This window comes from Notamacropus eugenii, chromosome X (assembly GCF_028372415.1).
Source record: "Notamacropus eugenii isolate mMacEug1 chromosome X, mMacEug1.pri_v2, whole genome shotgun sequence".
Lineage (NCBI taxonomy): Eukaryota > Metazoa > Chordata > Mammalia > Diprotodontia > Macropodidae > Notamacropus > Notamacropus eugenii.
The window spans coordinates 89,274,033-89,292,950 of record NC_092879.1 but is presented as its reverse complement, the minus strand read 5'-3'; the positions used below and the strand labels follow the sequence as shown (position 1 = coordinate 89,292,950).

Below are 18,918 nucleotides of genomic sequence, written 5' to 3'. Positions count from 1 at the left end.
GCATCATTTGGCCCTTGCAATAAACCTGTGACATACTGAAGGCAGAAACCACTATGCCCTTTTACAGAGAAGCTAAATCATTTGTCCAAGGTCACATATCTGGTAAGTGTTGTGATAGTACCCACGTCATCTGAATTTAAATGCAGGGCATTTTTCCACAGAGCCATGAATTCAGACACTTTCAGATTTGGGGCATATGCAAAATTCTTTCCATTACACACATCACATATGAGTATGTAAGTCCTAGGATTTTAAAATGAGGTAGTCAAATCTGAAAGAGAACTATGACTCAGAAAACAAAACAAAAGAAAAACAATTATGGGGATAAATAAAATTAATGAGAATTTTTTATATTCTTCAAAAAAACCATGGATTCAGTATTTCAAATTTTCCATCAAATAATTTTTATTTTAAATTGTAAATTTTTATGTAAACCAAGTTTCAGAAATATACTATTAAATTATGTTTTTAAAGAAACTACTACATTAACCTTTTAAAATATAATTATTATAAATTTATTTTATGAATTTACAAATAATATATATACTTATAATGCATATATTTAAATGTATGCACATAAATAAATATAAATGTACAGTTTATAAGATAAATTTTATACAAAAATATGTTTTGGAAATATCTATTAAATGATATATCTTTTTAAAACTACTCCATTCACCTTGCTTTGGACATTTGAATGACAGTGTTTCCAACAATAACATCTCTAGAACTATTAAATAAAATGGGAAACTGTCACCAACTTTTTCCTTGGTCATACTGTCTCTTCCCAGTCATCCACTATGGCTTCCCATCTCTCTCCCAGGGCCAGCACCTCTGGTGGCCCTCTTGCTTCATTACCTGAGTTCGGAGCTGCTGCAGTTCTGTCTCCAGTTCTTGTATTTTCTCCTCTCGTCGCTGAAGTTCAGCCTGGGCTTCCTGTCGAGCTGTGAACTCCTCATCAAACTGCAATAATCACTAACATCAGTGTACTCATCCACCTATGAGAGACTTAATACTAAGTTTTGAAAAAAAAGGTTCAGCAATGGCACAGAGGAAATAATGAGGGACTGGGGGTAGCGGGGAGAAAGTTATTTTAAACAAGTCTACACAGAAAATCACATCATTCAGGGTGGTTTAAGTTACCTCAAAATATTACTTCCTCAAAAATGTTTGATACTTTTGAAAAACTGTGAATCACAAGTAGGTAGATATCAGATATCTTCCCGGATAAAGGACAAGTTGTGCTCTGCTGAGATCTCAGATAAGGCCAAGCACAAATATTGGGCTCAATTTGGAAATGAAATTGAAAAACATGACATCATGAAGAGATTTCTTCTTCAAAGTCATGTTCTGAGAATAGCCACATGAAGGAACTTTAAAAGAAAAATTTAGAATATTCTACCACCATCTTTGACTGGTAAGCATTCAAAGAACAGTGTTCAAAAAGCTGATATTGCATTAGTCTATTACAGCAAAAGAATTCACCATGTTAATGATGCTCATTCTATACAATGAATAAGACAAGTATTTATGTAAAAACATTTCCAGAGGGCACACAAATGGATAACAGAGAGAGATATCAGGAATGGAGATACACATGCAGAATCTGACTGATAGAATTTTGAAACCCCAAAGTATCCTAGAGAAAATCTAGTCCAACAACCTCATTGAAAAGATTAGCAAAGTGAGGCTTGGAGAGCTCAGGTGACTTGCCAAGGTCAGAGATTGGCTCCTAGCAGATCCTCCAGATCTCCTAATTGGCACTTTAGTTCTTTTTCACTCTAGTATACTACCACCTCAAGAGGTTCATTCAAAAGGAAAAGTTCCAGTGGCCGTATCAACCAAAAGTGTTCCTACTCCAAAAAATGTTCATGAGAACAGTTCACTAACCAATGAGATCTGTTTATAATCACTTTTAGAAGACTTGCCTGGAGAAAACTGAGAGAAGTAGCATTTGCCTCAGTCAAATAGTATCACGGCACAACCTTCATTACAAATGAAGCATAATCTAAAATTTGCAAAGGGACTTTTGGATGTGCTACTTCAACAAATATAATGAATATTAGAAAGAGAAAGTCTTCTTTGTTAATCCAAAGGTGTACAGATAGGTCTCTTACCTTTAGTGCTCCACTAGGAAAAGTGATGACTCCACACCAGCACTTGTTGCTCAAGGCCCCCTAGTGATTGAGTGAGTGAAGACCTGTCTCCAAATGCTCTAAAATACTGACACTGTAATTTCTCGACCAATGACAAAAAAGGGTATCTACTGTGTGGGTGAGTCATATTGTTCAAGGGATGCTATTGGACAAGCACTTCATCTCACTAGTATAAAAGGAACAACCTGCTGCATGCTTTTCTCCTTTGTTCTGCTACCAAGAGATGAAGAGGGAAAATACACAGGTTCAAGAACCATAGAAGCATCATGCTCTTAGGAAAAGATCAATCAATAATAAAAGCCTAAATGCAATTCCAACAGAGACCATGACCATGGGGGCTTAAGAGTAGGGTTTGCTCAAGAGCTTTTCCTACAACAAACACAGGCTACACAAGAGTCTGAAATGGCTTAAGCAGAAAACTTAAAAATTAATTCAATTGCTTAACTTTATTTCTACAATGAGAACTGAAGTTCTCTCTTAGGTAGGACTAGTCAAATACCTCCCAACTCTCTAAAGAGCTACTTATCATAAGGAAGAAAGTTATATGAAATAAAGATTTATTTTTCATAACTGCTATCATTCATATCATTTTAGCAACTTATTTATTGTCATTTTAATAGCTAATATGGTTTCTTTTTTCATAGTGCATTAGGAGTGATGCCAAGGAAATAGTGTGAAATGATTATCTTATTTTATTAGTAGAAAATGTTAACTTTCAATGGCTTTTAAATTGGCCAAAACATACGACACAATAGAGTATGTGCTTAAAATAAAGTTTTTCTTGACATCCTATTTTCTACATAATAATGAAAAATTCTACTAAACTATAAAACAACATCATCCCAGCATTACATAATCTTACCTTTTTGGAAAATTCTGCTGCCTTTTGTTCACTTTCTTCTACTTTAGCTTTGTCTACACATGCATCTATTAAGATTGATCAAAAACAATGAGGAATAATGCCATCACATACTCACAAGGAAAAGGCTGTGGTGCTTTCAGATTATCTTCAGCTACTTAAAGGGAGACTCGTTTACTGGTCCTCAACAACGTAACTTCAATTCTTTTATGGCAGGAAAAAAGGGGGAAAATCTCACCACGTCCTATGTGGAACGTAAAAAGTCTGTTCTTTTTCTAGTGCAAGACACTATTCTTCAAGACCGACTCACTGGGGCAAGGAAATGCATATATGAAATCCTTCCAGGATGAAAGACAGCTATGGAGAAGGCAGGTCTCAAAGACAGGAAAGACTGGGTTTCAGTCCTATCTCTAACACATCTGGCTATGTAAGTACAGAGAGTTTCATGCCCTGATTGTTCCCTGTATGAAAGAAATCACATGCCCTTATCTCTATCCCTTTCTCCAAGATTAACATAAATTACCCAGGTCAGTGGGTTTCCTGTTTCCTAAGATCACAGAGCCCTTCTTACCTGTTTTTCAGGATTTGGTATTAGAATAGGGGCTGTGACAAAATGAAAACATAATTTATGCCATACCTGGGTGCCATAGGAAAAAAAAAGAATCAATGCTAAGGAGGTGCTAATAAGCTGAAGGCAATGGATACACAGTGAAATCTAATAAATTCAGGGCACAATGGGTAGAGAGGAAATTTATTTCACATTATCTCTAAAGAAAAGATTTGCTAAGTTATAAGTTCAAACAAAAGGAAGAAAATATATGACGTGTTTTTGAGAGTAAGTTTTCCAATGACCTAACCAGCATGACAGAAATGTTGGTTTCCATATGATCAATATGCTATTAATAAATCATTCTTATTTATTCATTAAACACATAACCTAAGGAAAGCCTCAAGTATTCAAAGTTATATCAGTCATTACTGTACTTCGCATAAAGCAATAGAATCATATTCTTAAGAGTCAGAATGGCCTTTTTGGGTCCTTCAATTCAAGCTTGCACCAAACGTAGAAATCTCTTCTTTAATATGCCGGGCAGATGATCATTAACCTATGCTTAAATACTTCCAGTAATGCAAAGCTCATTATTTAGCTAAGCAAAACATTTCATTCTTTGATACTTTGAACTATTTAAAAGTATTTTCCTCATGTAGAAGAGATAATCACCTCCCAAAAACATCTACCCAGTAATTCTTACTGTGTCTTTCAGTGAATAATCAAATTTCTTCTCTTCAAAAATATTTAATATTCATATTTTTTCCATAATTCAGACAGAAATACGCCCACTTTGGCTCAAGTTGTAAGAATTTACTTTTTTTAAACAAGGATCATTCATGAAATGGTAATGAATTTCTTCTTAAAGAAGTAGGTCATTCCATAAACCCAAGAAGATATTTATAAATAGACAGCAAAAAAGGATCTGTAATCATGTTAGGAAGTTAAGTCATGTTATCATCATAAAAGTAAGCTTGACCCCTAAAATAGACAAATATGCCTACAGCACATGGCAAGTACTAGAGCAGTTTCTATATTACATGTTCTTCCTTATGTTTATTCAAGGCATATCATAAGTAAAGTATGTTAACTTGAGCATGATAAAGAATATAAATAAGGCTTATAGTAATAATATGCTACTGTTGGTAGGCAAAGTTGGCTTACTGAATCACCATCACCAGGAACTGGGCTCTAAGCAACTGTTTCACCAGTAATCATCAAATCATAGAACTTGAGAACTGCCAGAGTTGACATTAGAGAGCTTAAGCCCATTGGCTTATGCATAAGACAAGCAAGGTCCAGAGTTTCAATGCCTTTCCAATGTTACATGGCTTGCTGGTGGGACAGTGGTGGAGGAGGCTTGTTTGTGCTGGGCTTGCTACCGCCACTCATCTGGTCCTCCTGAAAGCAACTTCAAAGATTTCAAAGGCACTGCTGGACACAAAAGACAAGAGGAAGGCCAACATCCTTTGCCCATGTAAGGCAGAAATAAAACTGCTTGAACAGAATGCTGATATAAAAATGAACTGGGGACTGGGGTTGAAGAATCTCACTGTGAGCTATTTTGAAAAGGTAAACAGATATCATTTGTAGTCAAACTGTGGTGGGGGGGAATGGTGGCTCCCTCTGCCCTAAAAGTATGTGAAAGGACAAATTAATTGATTTCTCAAGGTATACAAGGACAAAACAAGCTTGTATTTCATTCTTCAAAATCATACTCTAGGAACCCAACTTTGATGTTAACTACAGTTAAGTACTTATGGAGTGGTATGAATGTGTATAATGCCTCACTGGACCCAGCAGAATCTAAATGAATGCTTTGATGATAATAAGGCATCCACAGAAACACCTGACAGCCTTTGAGAGTGACAAAAAGTCTGAGGGGACTATAACAATCAAATGGGAAAGAATTTCCAATTTTCTACATGTAAGTTTCTCATAATAATCAGAGTTAACAACCATTTTCATAAACTAACCTTGGGCATAGGACCTTAGGACTCTGATGATTTTACAAGAGAGGCAAAATTTGAAAAATATTTATTTTGTTTTTAAAGGAAAGACAATAAGGGGAGTGTTGAGAGTTGAATTACATACCTATTAGGTGAGTAAAGTCAATGTCTAATCTCTGTCGATATTTGAAGTCTGGGTCCATGCCACTGCCATGGAGCACTATCTGTGAAACACACTCTTCAATGATCTTATAATATTGTGGCCTAGTGATAAACAAAAACAAAGCGGTGTGTGTGCAGCTCTCAGAAAAAAAGTTTCCTCAAGAAGTCAGAGAGTAGGAAGAGAAAACTTTAACAAACTGTGAAACTCTCTCAGGAGACATAAACAGAAGAAGTTAACGTCTGCTTTTGAATATCTCAACCTTATTTTCTCATGTACAGTGAAAAAATATGGTGAGGCTACTCAGGAGGTTAGTATTCTTGTCTATTTGGCTTCAACCTTGGATTCTTATCCAAGTAAGCAACTCATACAGATGGAAATTGGCCAATTCTTGTGTAGGGGCTGCAGCTACTGAGGATCAAGAAAAAGAAGTCCTCAAAGTCAAAGTCCTTGGAGCTGCCAAATGGTTCAACATCGCAAGGAGATTTCATTTTATTCATGGAAATGACATTAGAGAAGATGTGTTACCATGTGCTTTGCCAAATACTTTCATTCATTCATTGAATCATAAAATATGGGAACCAGAAAGGATCTCAGGGATCACCTTATTCAATTTCTGAATTTTACAGATGGAGAAATTCAGGCTGAAAGAGGGTAAGGCCTTTCAACAAGGTCATACAGAGCAAGGATAAAACTTAGGTCTTCTGAAACCCAAAGCAGTACTTTTTCTACTACCTCAATGAGCAATAAATTAAAATGCTCTGAGTTTGAATCTCTACATTTGTACATGGAAAAATAGACTCATTTACCTGGCACATTCTTAGGAGTGCAAAGGCAACACAACTAAGTTTTCAAAATAAATGAGACAACCTCTCAGGGTACCTTTTTAAAAAGATTTTGATCATCTGAGATAGAAACTTGTCAAATACAGGTAAAATACTCACTTATCTTCTTCCAAAGAAAAAACTAAAATTAATCATCTTTTCTTAATGATTTACCATCATCGAGACCTTCCATTACTACCCTAGGCATTAACCAGTAACAATGCTTCTTCGTTTGCTATTTAGCATCATTTCTGTGATCAGCTTCCTTGCTTCTAATTTGCTTTTAATCTGTTGGAATCTGAGAGTCAGAAAATCAAAGTTTTATTTTTATTTAATTCAAACTGTGACTCTGCTATTGAGGCTGGAGAATACAGGGCAAAAGGTGAGCACCTAAGCTTTGGGGTCCTTATTTCATCCACCTTGAGAGACAGAAGACGCTAAATGATGAACCATTTTTAATAGTTCATAGACCTAGATGCCTCCATATCTGAAATATTTGCATTTACAGAAGTTTAAATGGCAATTATCACACAGATCAGACTGAAAAAGAACAATAAAATAGCTTCATAAAAATACAATACATAAGTACTTTTGAAAAAAGTATGACTGCATACTATTCAGAACCTCTTATTTTCTATCTAAGATAAAAAAATCCATAAAATAGCAGAATTTACCAAATAAATCTTATTATCTGTCATTCTCTCTGTGAGTGGATGCTCTCTTTGTTTCTTGTCTGCTGCTTATAACCAAGTTGGGCATATGACCTCATCCCTTCTAATACCTTTAAATATGAATGCAAATTTTAAAAAATTGCTGAAGTTTACTCTTACCTGACATAATAATCATTTCTGATGAGCAAGAAATGTTGTAAAATGGAGAGCAAGTAATTTTCAGAAGAAGTGTCCTTTAGCATGTTATACAGAAGATGATAAACTTCATTCATATCAGTAAAACGTCAGTTAAGAAAAAACATCCATATCAATTGTAATATAGGAAGATTTTCCCCCCCTCCAAAAATACAGTAAAACCAGCTTTACCATTTTACTCTGGTATATGTTTTTTCAACTTAAAATCAATGAATGAGTTTTGTAACATTTACATAATTTATGTTTTCTGAACTGACCAGATCAAAAACAGAATAAGAGAAAGGACTTAAGGAAGTGATCTTTTTACATTAGTTCTTAAAATGAACATGCAATGGATCATTATTCTTTTTATAAAAGTACAAGGAGGCCATTGCTACACCATCATTAGCATATATATTCAAATGATTTACTCTGAAAATATGTAAGACATTCGTGTCTATCAGTTCCACCCTCATAAGTCTGAGAGTTGACAGAACGGTATTTCCATGAGGCCTCAATTTCCATTGCCATATTTCATGCTAGATATTCAATGTAAAATAACAGAAGCCTTATTTTATCTAATGACATTATAGGTCACTGCAAAACTAATAATAACTTTTTTGTTATTTCAACACTTTTAGATGTAAAAAAAGACGACTAATGACTGAAATATATTTAGTTACTGATATTGCTAGCAGTCACAATGCTTTGTTTACCTAAACAATATAGCTAATAGAATTATTTAAATTTACATTTATAATGAAGAGTGAGAAAGATGAAAACATCTTCAACAACTTTTCTATAGTATTATTTGCTAGGCAGTAGCATTAAGTATAAGGTTGCTCTTTCAGGAGGCTTCACCTAAGGCGGATTAGTGATAAAAGCATTAAAATGTGCTAATTTGTAGGTAGTATCTCCTATTAGGCCAAAGAAAATTCAAGTTCATATAATTTAGAGTCTTTTTTTATCTCACTTAAAAAAAAGGAATATTAGTACCAGGAACATCATTTCAACCAGGGGGTCAATTACAACCTGAAAAGGTTCATAAGAAAATGTTACAACCTCTCTGCTTAATTTGCTCATCATGATTCTTTGTGTATCATGTATTAAGGGGTAGGGGAAGACTACTTCTTAAGTAAATCCCATAATCTCATCACCATATGAGACTAACACCTAGTAGATAACATATTACCCATTATACTTTCGGTAATTTCATAAGAAATTAGCAATGAATGACAGACAATTACATTTGCCAGCTATACTAAACTCAAGCTATCCTAAATCACTAGCATTTATAATAGCTATATAGTAGCTATCCGTTTTAAGTGTAACTTATCTTTAAATAGCAAGGAAGTTATTCGTGTATTAGAAGTACATTACATTTTGGGCGTCAATGGAGTATAATTCAGTCAAATACAATAGTACTTTACCTAAAGAAATACATCCAATGAATTTTCCCCCTAGAAATTCCAATTCATTTCAATAAACACACCTTATACTACTTACCTGAAAAAGAACGCAAACAAGAACCTGGCTATAACATGGCCATAACATGAGGATGGCTTATCAGTAGTACCAGAAGAAGTGCAATAAAAGCAGTCTGACACTCCCACAGAATGAAGTCCAAATAAAACATTCAAGTGAAGCTCCACTATATTTAAACAGATGCAAATTGGGTTGCCTGACAAGAACATCATGTAATGAACTACAAAATTACTCATCCAAACATTCTTCAGAAAGAAATCAAAAACAATTTCTGTGGTTTATCAGAAGGATATTCCATTTCTGCTCGAATGTCATTGAGACGATGTGATAATTCATTTAAGTCTTCATCTTTGTTCTCATCAAATACTCTCAACTGGATATCGAGTTCCTCATTGTCTTTTTCTTTCAGACCCTAATATAAAAAATAAAACTTCAAAGGTAAATGTGCTTCCAGATAACATTAGGTATCTTACCTATCAAAAGGCCATGTACAGAATAGTCTTGTTTCTAACCTAACACATGGCAAATGGATCAAATCTTGATACGTTCACACCATTTCCTAAGAAGACGCCGTCACAGTTAATTTCTAGGTATTCAAATAAAAGGACTTCTTTTTTTTTTACATGCCCTGCAAGTTTCCTATAATCAGGTTTAAATATCTCCCTATTAGATTGACAACTGAAAGCCCTGTTCTGGTAAACTATTTCCTACAAACCCATTTTTAATTGAATCCTTTTGTCTGGAACAACTAATAAAAGACAGTTAAAAAATCTCATGCAGTTAGAACAATCACAAATGTAAATGTAGACTAAATGTATTAAGGACAAACAAATAGAAGGATATATATTCAAGCACAACAGTCCCAAGTATGGCATGGAAAGTTGTATAAAGGTGCTTTCCTCCCTTTAAAATCATATTTTGTGATTACAAAGTAATAAAATGATAAGATTTTTTTTCTTAAATGGACCTAAAAACATATTCTCTCTTTACTCCCATTTCATATTTCTTTAGAGTAATCACAAAACAGTCATATGGGAATTAATGCTATTTTTTGTAATATACTATATACACATACATGTGTATAATACACATACATGTGTATAATACACATACTCTTTTAATGACAATCAAAATAATCATAAAAAAGCTTTTGAGCAAGCCACACTAGAGACTGCTGGGCTCAACATATATCATCTACAATATCTTTAAATATGTGTCTCCTTTATGTGTCAGTTTTCAAGACTCAAATCGATTTATCACAACTGAGGATGATCAAAGGCAGTGGAGCCTATGGGACCAGGGTGTTCCGGTTTAAACTTGAACTCTAAAAGGAAGATGCAAGATTCTGCAGTTAACGTTAGAGAGAAAAATAAGTGGAATACATTTTGGGGGAAAAAACTAAACTGCGTGATTATTCAGTGGAATAAATATAAATAGAGTTAATGGCCACTTTTGTCACTAAAATTGAATACAAAGGTAATTTTTTTCATGACATTTTAACAATTTTCATAAAAACGCAACTAATTAAACTATGCAAATTTAGTTTCATAGCATTCGATAAATATTTAGCACTGCTTTTATACATATTCTTTATAAAAGAGACTAAACTAAGTTTATTTTTAAGTTGTAATTAACTGAGAACTAATTATCCACCTTGATTTTAACAGAATTTACACTGTGATAACAGTAATAATTTGCAAAGCAAAACAACCTAAATTTGTTGGGTCAGCGATATGTGCTAACGTTTTCTATTTTTGAAAATAACTTACTTAGTTTTTCTCTAATCTGTGGGATGTTTCATATTGTTATTTTATGGTGTCAAACAACATGTGACCAAAGGTCAATACTATGTAGGATGTAGACTTTTTCTAAAAACATTAAAAAGTTACAATCAACAAGGAGTTATTGAGTTGGAATTAGATTTCCTCCACAAAGAAACAAAGCTTAGGATTAAAATACACTCAATGGCTAAAAGGCTTAGCCAAAACACTAAATTTAATTTTAAATTTTAAATATTAATTACTTCAAACATTACTTGAATATCAAATTAAAAGTAAGTAGGGTCAGGGCATTAGTCACACAGCAACTGTACTTTACTTAAATAAATAATATAAAAATTCTTGTAAGATATGGTGCTAAGTTCTTGAGATGATCAAGGTAACAAAAACTTGTGCTTAATGACAGGGATATCTTCTATGACATACTAAAACCTCTTGGCAGAAAATAGAGATCGCTCTGTCCAAACTGTGTTTTTTAAAAATAATTTTCAAAAATATTAACCTTGGTCAATTTTTAACTTTGCAAGTTTTATGCACATACTCTGGATACATTAGCTCAGTCTATAGATATATTATGTGTATAATGTTTTATGATCCTAGTAAATACTCCATTAAAAAAAGAAATCATTCCTCTCTTTCCTACACTACCTGTTTCTTTGACACAATTGTGTAAACCACAGCTCTTCTAATAGATATGCATTGACTTCCAATGAAAAGCCTCAGCTTGAGAATTTTATTTGGTGCTAGTTAAAAACTCTCTTCCAATTTTTGTTGTTCACTTGTTTCCATCATGTCCAACTCTTCACGAATGGGGTTTCCTTGGCAAAGATACTGGAATGCTTTACCATTTTTTTCTCCAGCTCATTTTACAGATGAGGAAACTGAGGCAAACAGAGTTAAGTCAATTGCCCAGGGTCACACAGGTAGTAAGTATCTGAGGGGCTAGACGTGGCAGCTGAGAGATTCTTCTTGATTGTCAATCATACTAGGGAAAGGTTCTATGGTTAAAATGTCTTTAAAAACACTCCCATCGAGTAGGGGGAAAAAATATAAACATACTTTAATAATTCTATTTTAAAAGTGTCTCTCAAAATCACTGAGACTTTCAGGAAGCCCAAAGTATCAAATATCTATCAAAGAACCAAAAATTTTATATTGACAAGCATGAAAAAGTTCTAACCAGTCTTAAAAACCAAGAAAACCTACTTCACATAAACATAACTCTCCCTTGCTCGCCACATACTCTCCTCACCATTCCCTATACATCTTACCAGCCACAGCCAAAATTGCCAAAGGAGATGAGTTAATTATTTCTAAGGCTGAGACATCAAAATGTACAGGGAAGTAACTGAAGTCACTTGCTGACATTCAAACGTATCATACCATGGTATTGTGTATCATACCACACTGTCTAGTAGGAACAAGAATAAGGTATAATATAGAAATGAATTTTCTAGACAAAAGAACACTATCAACCCTTTCAAACATCAAAAGAATTTTTTTAGCCATTTTGGATGCAAAAAATATGGTTTTCATGTATTAAACATTTTACTGCCACCCTAAATGGCATACACTGACCACGTTTGAACCTTGTCTAAATGACTTAAGGTCATTATTGTGAACATCTTTAGTTGTCCTATGAAGTGATGCCCTCAGGAGTACAACAAGTTGAACTGACTGGTTCCTATATTAAATGACCTCATACAATTAAGTGTAAGAATTCCGAGTTTCTATTCCAGTTGTTCATCATTTTTCCTGTCTCTTCCTTTGCTGGTAGCTGTCAGTCATCATTTCACTGCTAGAGGTCCTGCAGAACATCAACCCAATACCATCATGCCAAATACACACACATACACACCCTGTCACCTTAAACTTAAAACTACTTCTAGAATTATATTTACAATATAAGTATATAGACTAAAAATGGATTGCAAGGATCTTTATAAATATATAACACAAGCTTTATTATGTCGACTGGACAAATAATCTTATGGCTTTTCCCCTTCCTAGTTTCAGCTTAGTTTTAGATAACTAATACTGCTGGCTTAGTGACCTCTGAGTAATTAACACTCCTGGAGGTTTCTAACAAGGCCAAGGTCCATTCAGGGTCTCACATCACAGATTTAAGAGGAGAGGCCACAGGCATTCCAGAAGGACCTATGGAAAAAATGTGCTCATTTATTCAGTGCAATCCTATAAAAGAATTACAAATGATAAAAAAAAAAAATTTTTTTTTGAAATGCTAAGGTTTTCATTTGAGGCAAACTGTCTGTATCAATTAAAAGCCAGAATGTAGTTTTCCAGCAACTTGACTAGGATGGATTGCCCATATATTTCTGTTAATCTTCAGAAAGAAACTAAATTCAAACAACGTAAGAGAATTAAAGCAGAAACAAAATAAAGGTCTTTTATTTCCTCAATAGTCAATTGCCCACAAATAAATAGCATTCCAACCCCAGGAATGGAAAAAGGAGTTCATTGCCTGACCCATTATTAACAGGTTTGAATTACGTGATATCTATAGTAGCTATTACAGTAATATTTAGAGGTTTAGTGACCAAGGCTAAATTATATATGTCTTGGATCAGAACAAACTGAAGAAGCTATAGGTGATAAGTAGATTTACCTAGATTTGTTTATTTCCATGTTTATTACCATGGAAAGATACCAAACTTCATGTGGAAAACGAAACCAAACACATCACTTACTGGCAACATTTTCTTAAGTCCAGAACGGAGAAATTCATTTCTTAAATGTATCCGAAAATCAAGTTCATAAGGAGAGGTAACAAGGGCATTTATAAATTGCATGCAGGCAACCTGAAATAAGAAATCAAATTTAATTAAAGGACAAAACTAAAAATTAAGAAACCATACACTTAATGTATAAGAAAATTCATCTCTACCTCTACTAAATGTTTGTATAACTTAAAATACCATAAGAAATGCACAAAGAAATTGAAAACGTTTACCACTGCAAATCTTTGGAAATTTGGAGTATTTTTAAATGGTATCCTTTGTTGTAAACTCTAATAGCCAGAATAATTCTGATTTCATTATCATATATGGACTACTGGATAATTTCACATGTAATAAACGGTCAACTACAGTCACATGTTTATGCTGAGGACTACAAATCAATCTTAGAGATAATTAAACTGCCTTTGGGAAGCACACACACACAAAACACTTACGTGTCTCAGCTAAAGCGTGTTAAAAAAAAACAACAGGGGCGGAGCCAAGATGGCAGAGTAGAAAGACACACATATGCTAGCTCCAAACCCACAGCCCATAAAACATCTGTAAAAAAGAACTCCCAACAAATTCTGGAGCAGCAGAAGCCATAGAACAATGGAGCAGAGGCGATTTCTGTTCCAGAGAGCCTGAAAACCTCTCTCAAAAGGTACTTCACGCTGCCGACCCAGAGCCGAGCCCAGCCCTGCCTTGGCCACATGGCACCAAGAGGAGCGGATCCGAGCAGGCTTCAGGGACAGAATCTCCAGCGGCCTCATGGGTCCCTCCACCCACAGGACCCAAAGGTTGGTGAGAGGGTTTTCACAGCTTGCCAAGAGGGGAGTGGGGTACCCCCATAACTCAGGCCCCCTCAGGAGGCAGCAGCTGAGAGGGGCTCCCAAAGCAGGCAGGAGCTTGGATCCATTGTTGAGGGTCTCTGCATAAACCCCCTGAGGGAACTGATCCCTGCCTGGAGGCCCTGCCCCTACCTGAGCACCTGAACTTAATCTCACACTGAAAAGCAGCCCCGCCTCCGCTGAAAGCCCTGAGGCTGGGAAGCAGCATTTGAATCTCAGACCCCAAGAGCTGGCTGGGAGGATCTGGAGGCAAAGTGGGTGTGAAGAGAATACTCAGAAGTCAAGTCACTGGCTGAGAAAATGCCCAGAAAAGGGAAAAAAAGTAAGACTATAGAAGGTTACTTTCTTGGTGAACAGGTATTTCCTCCCTTCCTTTCTGATGAGGAAGAATGCTTACCATCAGGGAAAGACACAGAAGTCAAGGCTTCTGTATCCCAGACCACTCAATGGGCTCAGGCCATGGAAGAGCTCAAAAAGGATTTTGAAAATCAAGTTAGAGAGGTGGAGGAAAAACTGGGAAGAGTAATGAGAGAGATGCAAGAAGAGCATGAAAAACAGGTAAACACCCTGCTAAAGGAGACCCAAAAAAATGCCGAAGAAAATAACACCCTGAAAAACAGGCTAACTCAATTGGCAAAAGAGGTTCAGAAAGCCAATGAGGAGAAGAATGCTTTCAAAAGCAGAATTAGCCAAATGGAAAAGGAGGTTCAAAAGCTCACTGAAGAAAATAGCTCTTTCAAAATTAGAATGGAACAGATGGAGGCCAATGACTTTATGAGAAACCAAGAAATCACAAAACAAAACCAAAAGAATGAAAAAATGGAAGATAATGTGAAATATCTTATTGGAAAAACAACTGACCTGGAAAATAGATCCAGGAGACACAATTTAAAAATTATGGGACTACCTGAAAGCCATGATCAAAAAAAGAGCCTAGACATCATCTTTCATGAAATTATCAAGGAAAACTGCCCTGACATTCTAGAACCAGAGGGCAAAACAGGCATTCAAGGAATCCACAGATCACTGCCTGAAAGAGATCCAAAAAGAGAAACTCCTAGGAACATTGTGGCCAAATTCCAGAGTTCCCAGGTCAAGGAGAAAATATTGCAAGCAGCTAGAAAGAAACAATTCAAGTATTGTGGAAATACAATCAGGATAACACAAGATCTAACAGCTTCTACATTAAGGGATCGAAGGGCATGGAATAGGATATTCCAGAAGTCAAAGGAACTAGGACTAAAACCAAGAATCACCTACCCAGCAAAACTGAGTATAGTACTTCAGGGGAAAAATTGGTCTTTCAATGAAATTGAGGACTTTCAAGCATTCTTGATGAAAAGACCAGAACTGAAAAGAAAATTTGACTTTCAAACACAAGAATGAAGAGAAGCATGAAAAGGTGAACAGCAAAGAGAAGTCATAAGGGACTTACTAAAGTTGAACTGTTTACATTCCTACATGGAAAGACAATATTTGTAACTCTTGAAACTTTTCAGTATCTGGGTACTGGGTGGGATTACACACACACACAAATGCACACACAAGCACACACACATAGAGACAGAGTGCACAGAGTGAATTGAAGAGGATGGGATCATATCTTAAAAAAAAATGAAATCAAGCAGTGAGAGAAAAATATATGGGAGGAGAAAGGGAGAAATGGAATGGGGCAAATTATCTCTCATAAAAGAGGCAAGCAAAAGACTTTGTAGTGGAGGGAAAAAGAGGGGAGGTGAGAGAAAAACATGAAGTTTACTCTCATCACATTCCACTAAAGGAAGGAATAAAATACACACTCATTTTGGTATGAAAACCTATCTTACAATACAGGAAAGTGGGGGAGAAGGGGATAAGCAGGGTGGGGGGGAGGATGGAAGGGAGGGCATGGGGAGGAGGGAGCAATTTGAAGTCAACACTCATCGGGATGGACAGGATCAAAAGAGAGAATAGAAGTAATGGGGGACAGGATAGGATGGAGGGAAATATAGTTAGTCTTATACAACATGACTATTATGGAAGTCATTTGCAAAACTACACAGATATGGCCTATATTGAGTTGCTTGCCTTCCAAAGGGAAGGGGTGGGGAGGGAGGGAGGAAGAGAAGTTGGAACTCAAAGTTTTAGGAACAACTGTCAAGTAGTGTTCTTGCTACTAGGAAATAAGAAATACAGGTAAAGGGGTATAGAAAGTTATTTGGCCCTACAGGACAAAAGAGAAGATGGAGACAAGGGCAGAGAGGAATGATAGAAGAGAGAGCAGATCAGTGATAGGGACAATTAGAATGCTCGGTGTTTCGGGGTAGGGGAGGGGACAAAAGGGGAGAAAATTTGGAACCCAAAATTTTGTTAAAATGAATGTTAAAAGTTAAATAAATAAATTAAAATAAAAAATAAAATAAAAAAACAACAACAAAAAGACAAAACTGAGTACTTCCTTCCATTTTGACTTTCCTTCTCCCAGTCTACTTAATAACAAGGCTTCAATTCTATATTGTGAAAAAAAAACTCTCTTAGATTTATTAAATAAGGTTGTGAAAATGTTCTAAGAAGTACAGACCAAAGATAACTTGACATAACCAAATGGCATTACATTCGTTCTAATTTTTGATCATGACATATTTGCCCAAAATATATATAGCATATTAGATATGTAAGAGGAATTAATTTATTATGGCAGAATAAATGCATGCAAGTGAAATAAAATCATTTAATATTCAATGTGATGCCAATATTAATGTGTGTTACAAGCTAGAGTAAACAGGACTATTTTCAAGTAAAGATTTCTCATTAACTACATCAGTTAGAAAATAAGTTTGGCTCCCCCACTCCCCACACCTAATCCTTCTCTCCTTACAGTTACCTATTTTAAACAGATTCATTGCCTCTATTCCCCTACACCACTGCCCCAAACCCTGGGAAATTGCAAGACAGAATGGAAGCAACAAAATGCTAATTGCCAGGTGTTCCATATATTATTCCCAAATAGCATTTCTGGAAAATGCCTACTGAAGTCTCAGGCTACTGGCTAATAGTTTAACTGAACAGCTGCACATTTTAATTGATTTATTTTAAAAACAGGCTACCAGTAATACAATGCTAAAAGGGCTAATACACACTCAAAATTCGCAAGGAGACTCCTGGGAAATAGTAGGTTTGATAGATGTTAACTTCAAGTAGGAAAGGAAACAAACAAATCAATAATTTCCACAAAAAAAATTTCAGTATCAAATGAAAATTCCCCCAGCAACTTGAATTCCATTCCCTATCACTGTCTAACCAAATGGCTGAAAGAAATATAAGGAGAACAGATTTTGGCTGAAGATGCACTTATTGGAGATGCAGCCTAGTAGGTTAGAGGGCCAGGAAGACCTGGATTCAAATCCTCATGCTGACACAGAAAATAATGGTATGAGTCTGGACAAGTCCTGTAACCTCTGACCTCCCTTTGCAACTCCTTAAAAAACTCTAAGCTCCTGAGTAAGGTGCCATTGTATATACATGGCAGAAGTTTCCAAAGTAGAAGTTTGCCATTTTGATCAAATCAGTAGTGTGGCCACCCTTACCACCCCACCCCAAGGCACACACACCTCACAAAATTCATGTGCTTTTCTGTGCAACTCTTCATAGGACAACAATGAACTGATAAATCAACTAAGATAACAGGTATCTAAAACCCACATGACTGCAATCATATCACAGAAATGCAAGCAGCAAATATTTCTAAGATTTTGCCAATACAGCAGGCATAATAGGTTCAACAAAGGAATCCCACAAACGAAATCTGGGGATAAAAAATGAAAAATTTAGTTAAACCATCAGATGTGTCCAAATACTAAGACGAATAGCATCGTGCAAAAATACCCTGACTTTGGATCAAAACGGATGGTGAAGGCAGAGCTTTTTATTTTATGTCTACATTGATTTGGCATGCCTGTGACCCTGGGTTTTCAAAGCCCATTCTTGGCAGGAACATACCCTCTGGCAGTCCCTACCACACCAGATTGCCTTTGAATACAAAACATGCACATACCTGTCAAAAAATGCTAAGGTCAAGAAGACGTCACCGGGGCAAGGCATTTTCTGAAGCCATAACTATGACTTATGAAACCATCTACTAAAGTTGTAATTGGGGTCAGTGGAGGAAGCATCCACACCAAAGAAAGGAGAGATCATTGAGTACTGAAGTAGGGATACACTCTTCTGAGACAATAGGAACTTGGTAACTTGAGGACAGCCCAGCAAAGTCTCCTACTACACAGGGTGCACCTATTAGTGATTGCCTTAATTAAGGGGCAAGTTAACCTTGATATTTATGATAGAAAATCCAAACTATTCACACAGTTGAAATCAGCTAGGAAGTAGCTTTGGATATTGCACATATCCATAACTATATTATCATCATATCTGCCTGAATGAGCCTTATTATGTTATAACTATGACATGACCGAACAAGCCAAAGTACATGTCCAATCCAAAATTAATAGAGAGCAAAGTTACCATCTGCTGGGATTGTTTTTGCCAGAAGAAATCCTAGCTTAATGGCTTGTATTAATACATTACAAGTAAAGAGAACATTTGCACCAGAAACAAGTTAATGAGTCTTGCAGCTCTCCACCTTTCTCCCTCTATACAAATGGAGGTCTGTGGATCAAAAAAGAACTTTCTTTAAAACAAACTTCCTCTGTATTGACAGCAGAATAGAGAATAATGTTATTACTCA

At 35.7% G+C, this 18,918-nt stretch overlaps 1 protein-coding gene across 7 annotated transcripts in view; it reads right to left on the bottom strand.

Annotated features, from left to right (window-relative positions):
* Positions 1-18,918, bottom strand: part of DIAPH2 (diaphanous related formin 2) — a 1,011,052-nt gene that overhangs the window by 716,050 nt on the left and 276,084 nt on the right. For 5 of the 7 annotated variants that reach the window (XM_072625718.1, XM_072625715.1, XM_072625716.1 and 2 more), the window contains 7 exons: positions 13,315-13,425; positions 9,122-9,240; positions 7,329-7,445; positions 5,660-5,778; positions 3,019-3,083; positions 2,118-2,177; positions 859-963 (listed from right to left, as the gene is read on the bottom strand). In XM_072625718.1, the coding sequence (XP_072481819.1) occupies positions 859-963; positions 2,118-2,177; positions 3,019-3,083; positions 5,660-5,778; positions 7,329-7,445; positions 9,122-9,240; positions 13,315-13,425 (696 nt within the window). The remainder of the gene's footprint in view (positions 1-858; positions 964-2,117; positions 2,178-3,018; positions 3,084-5,659; positions 5,779-7,328; positions 7,446-9,121; positions 9,241-13,314; positions 13,426-18,918) is intronic. The other 2 variants (XM_072625720.1, XM_072625721.1) reach the window with 1 other exon arrangement.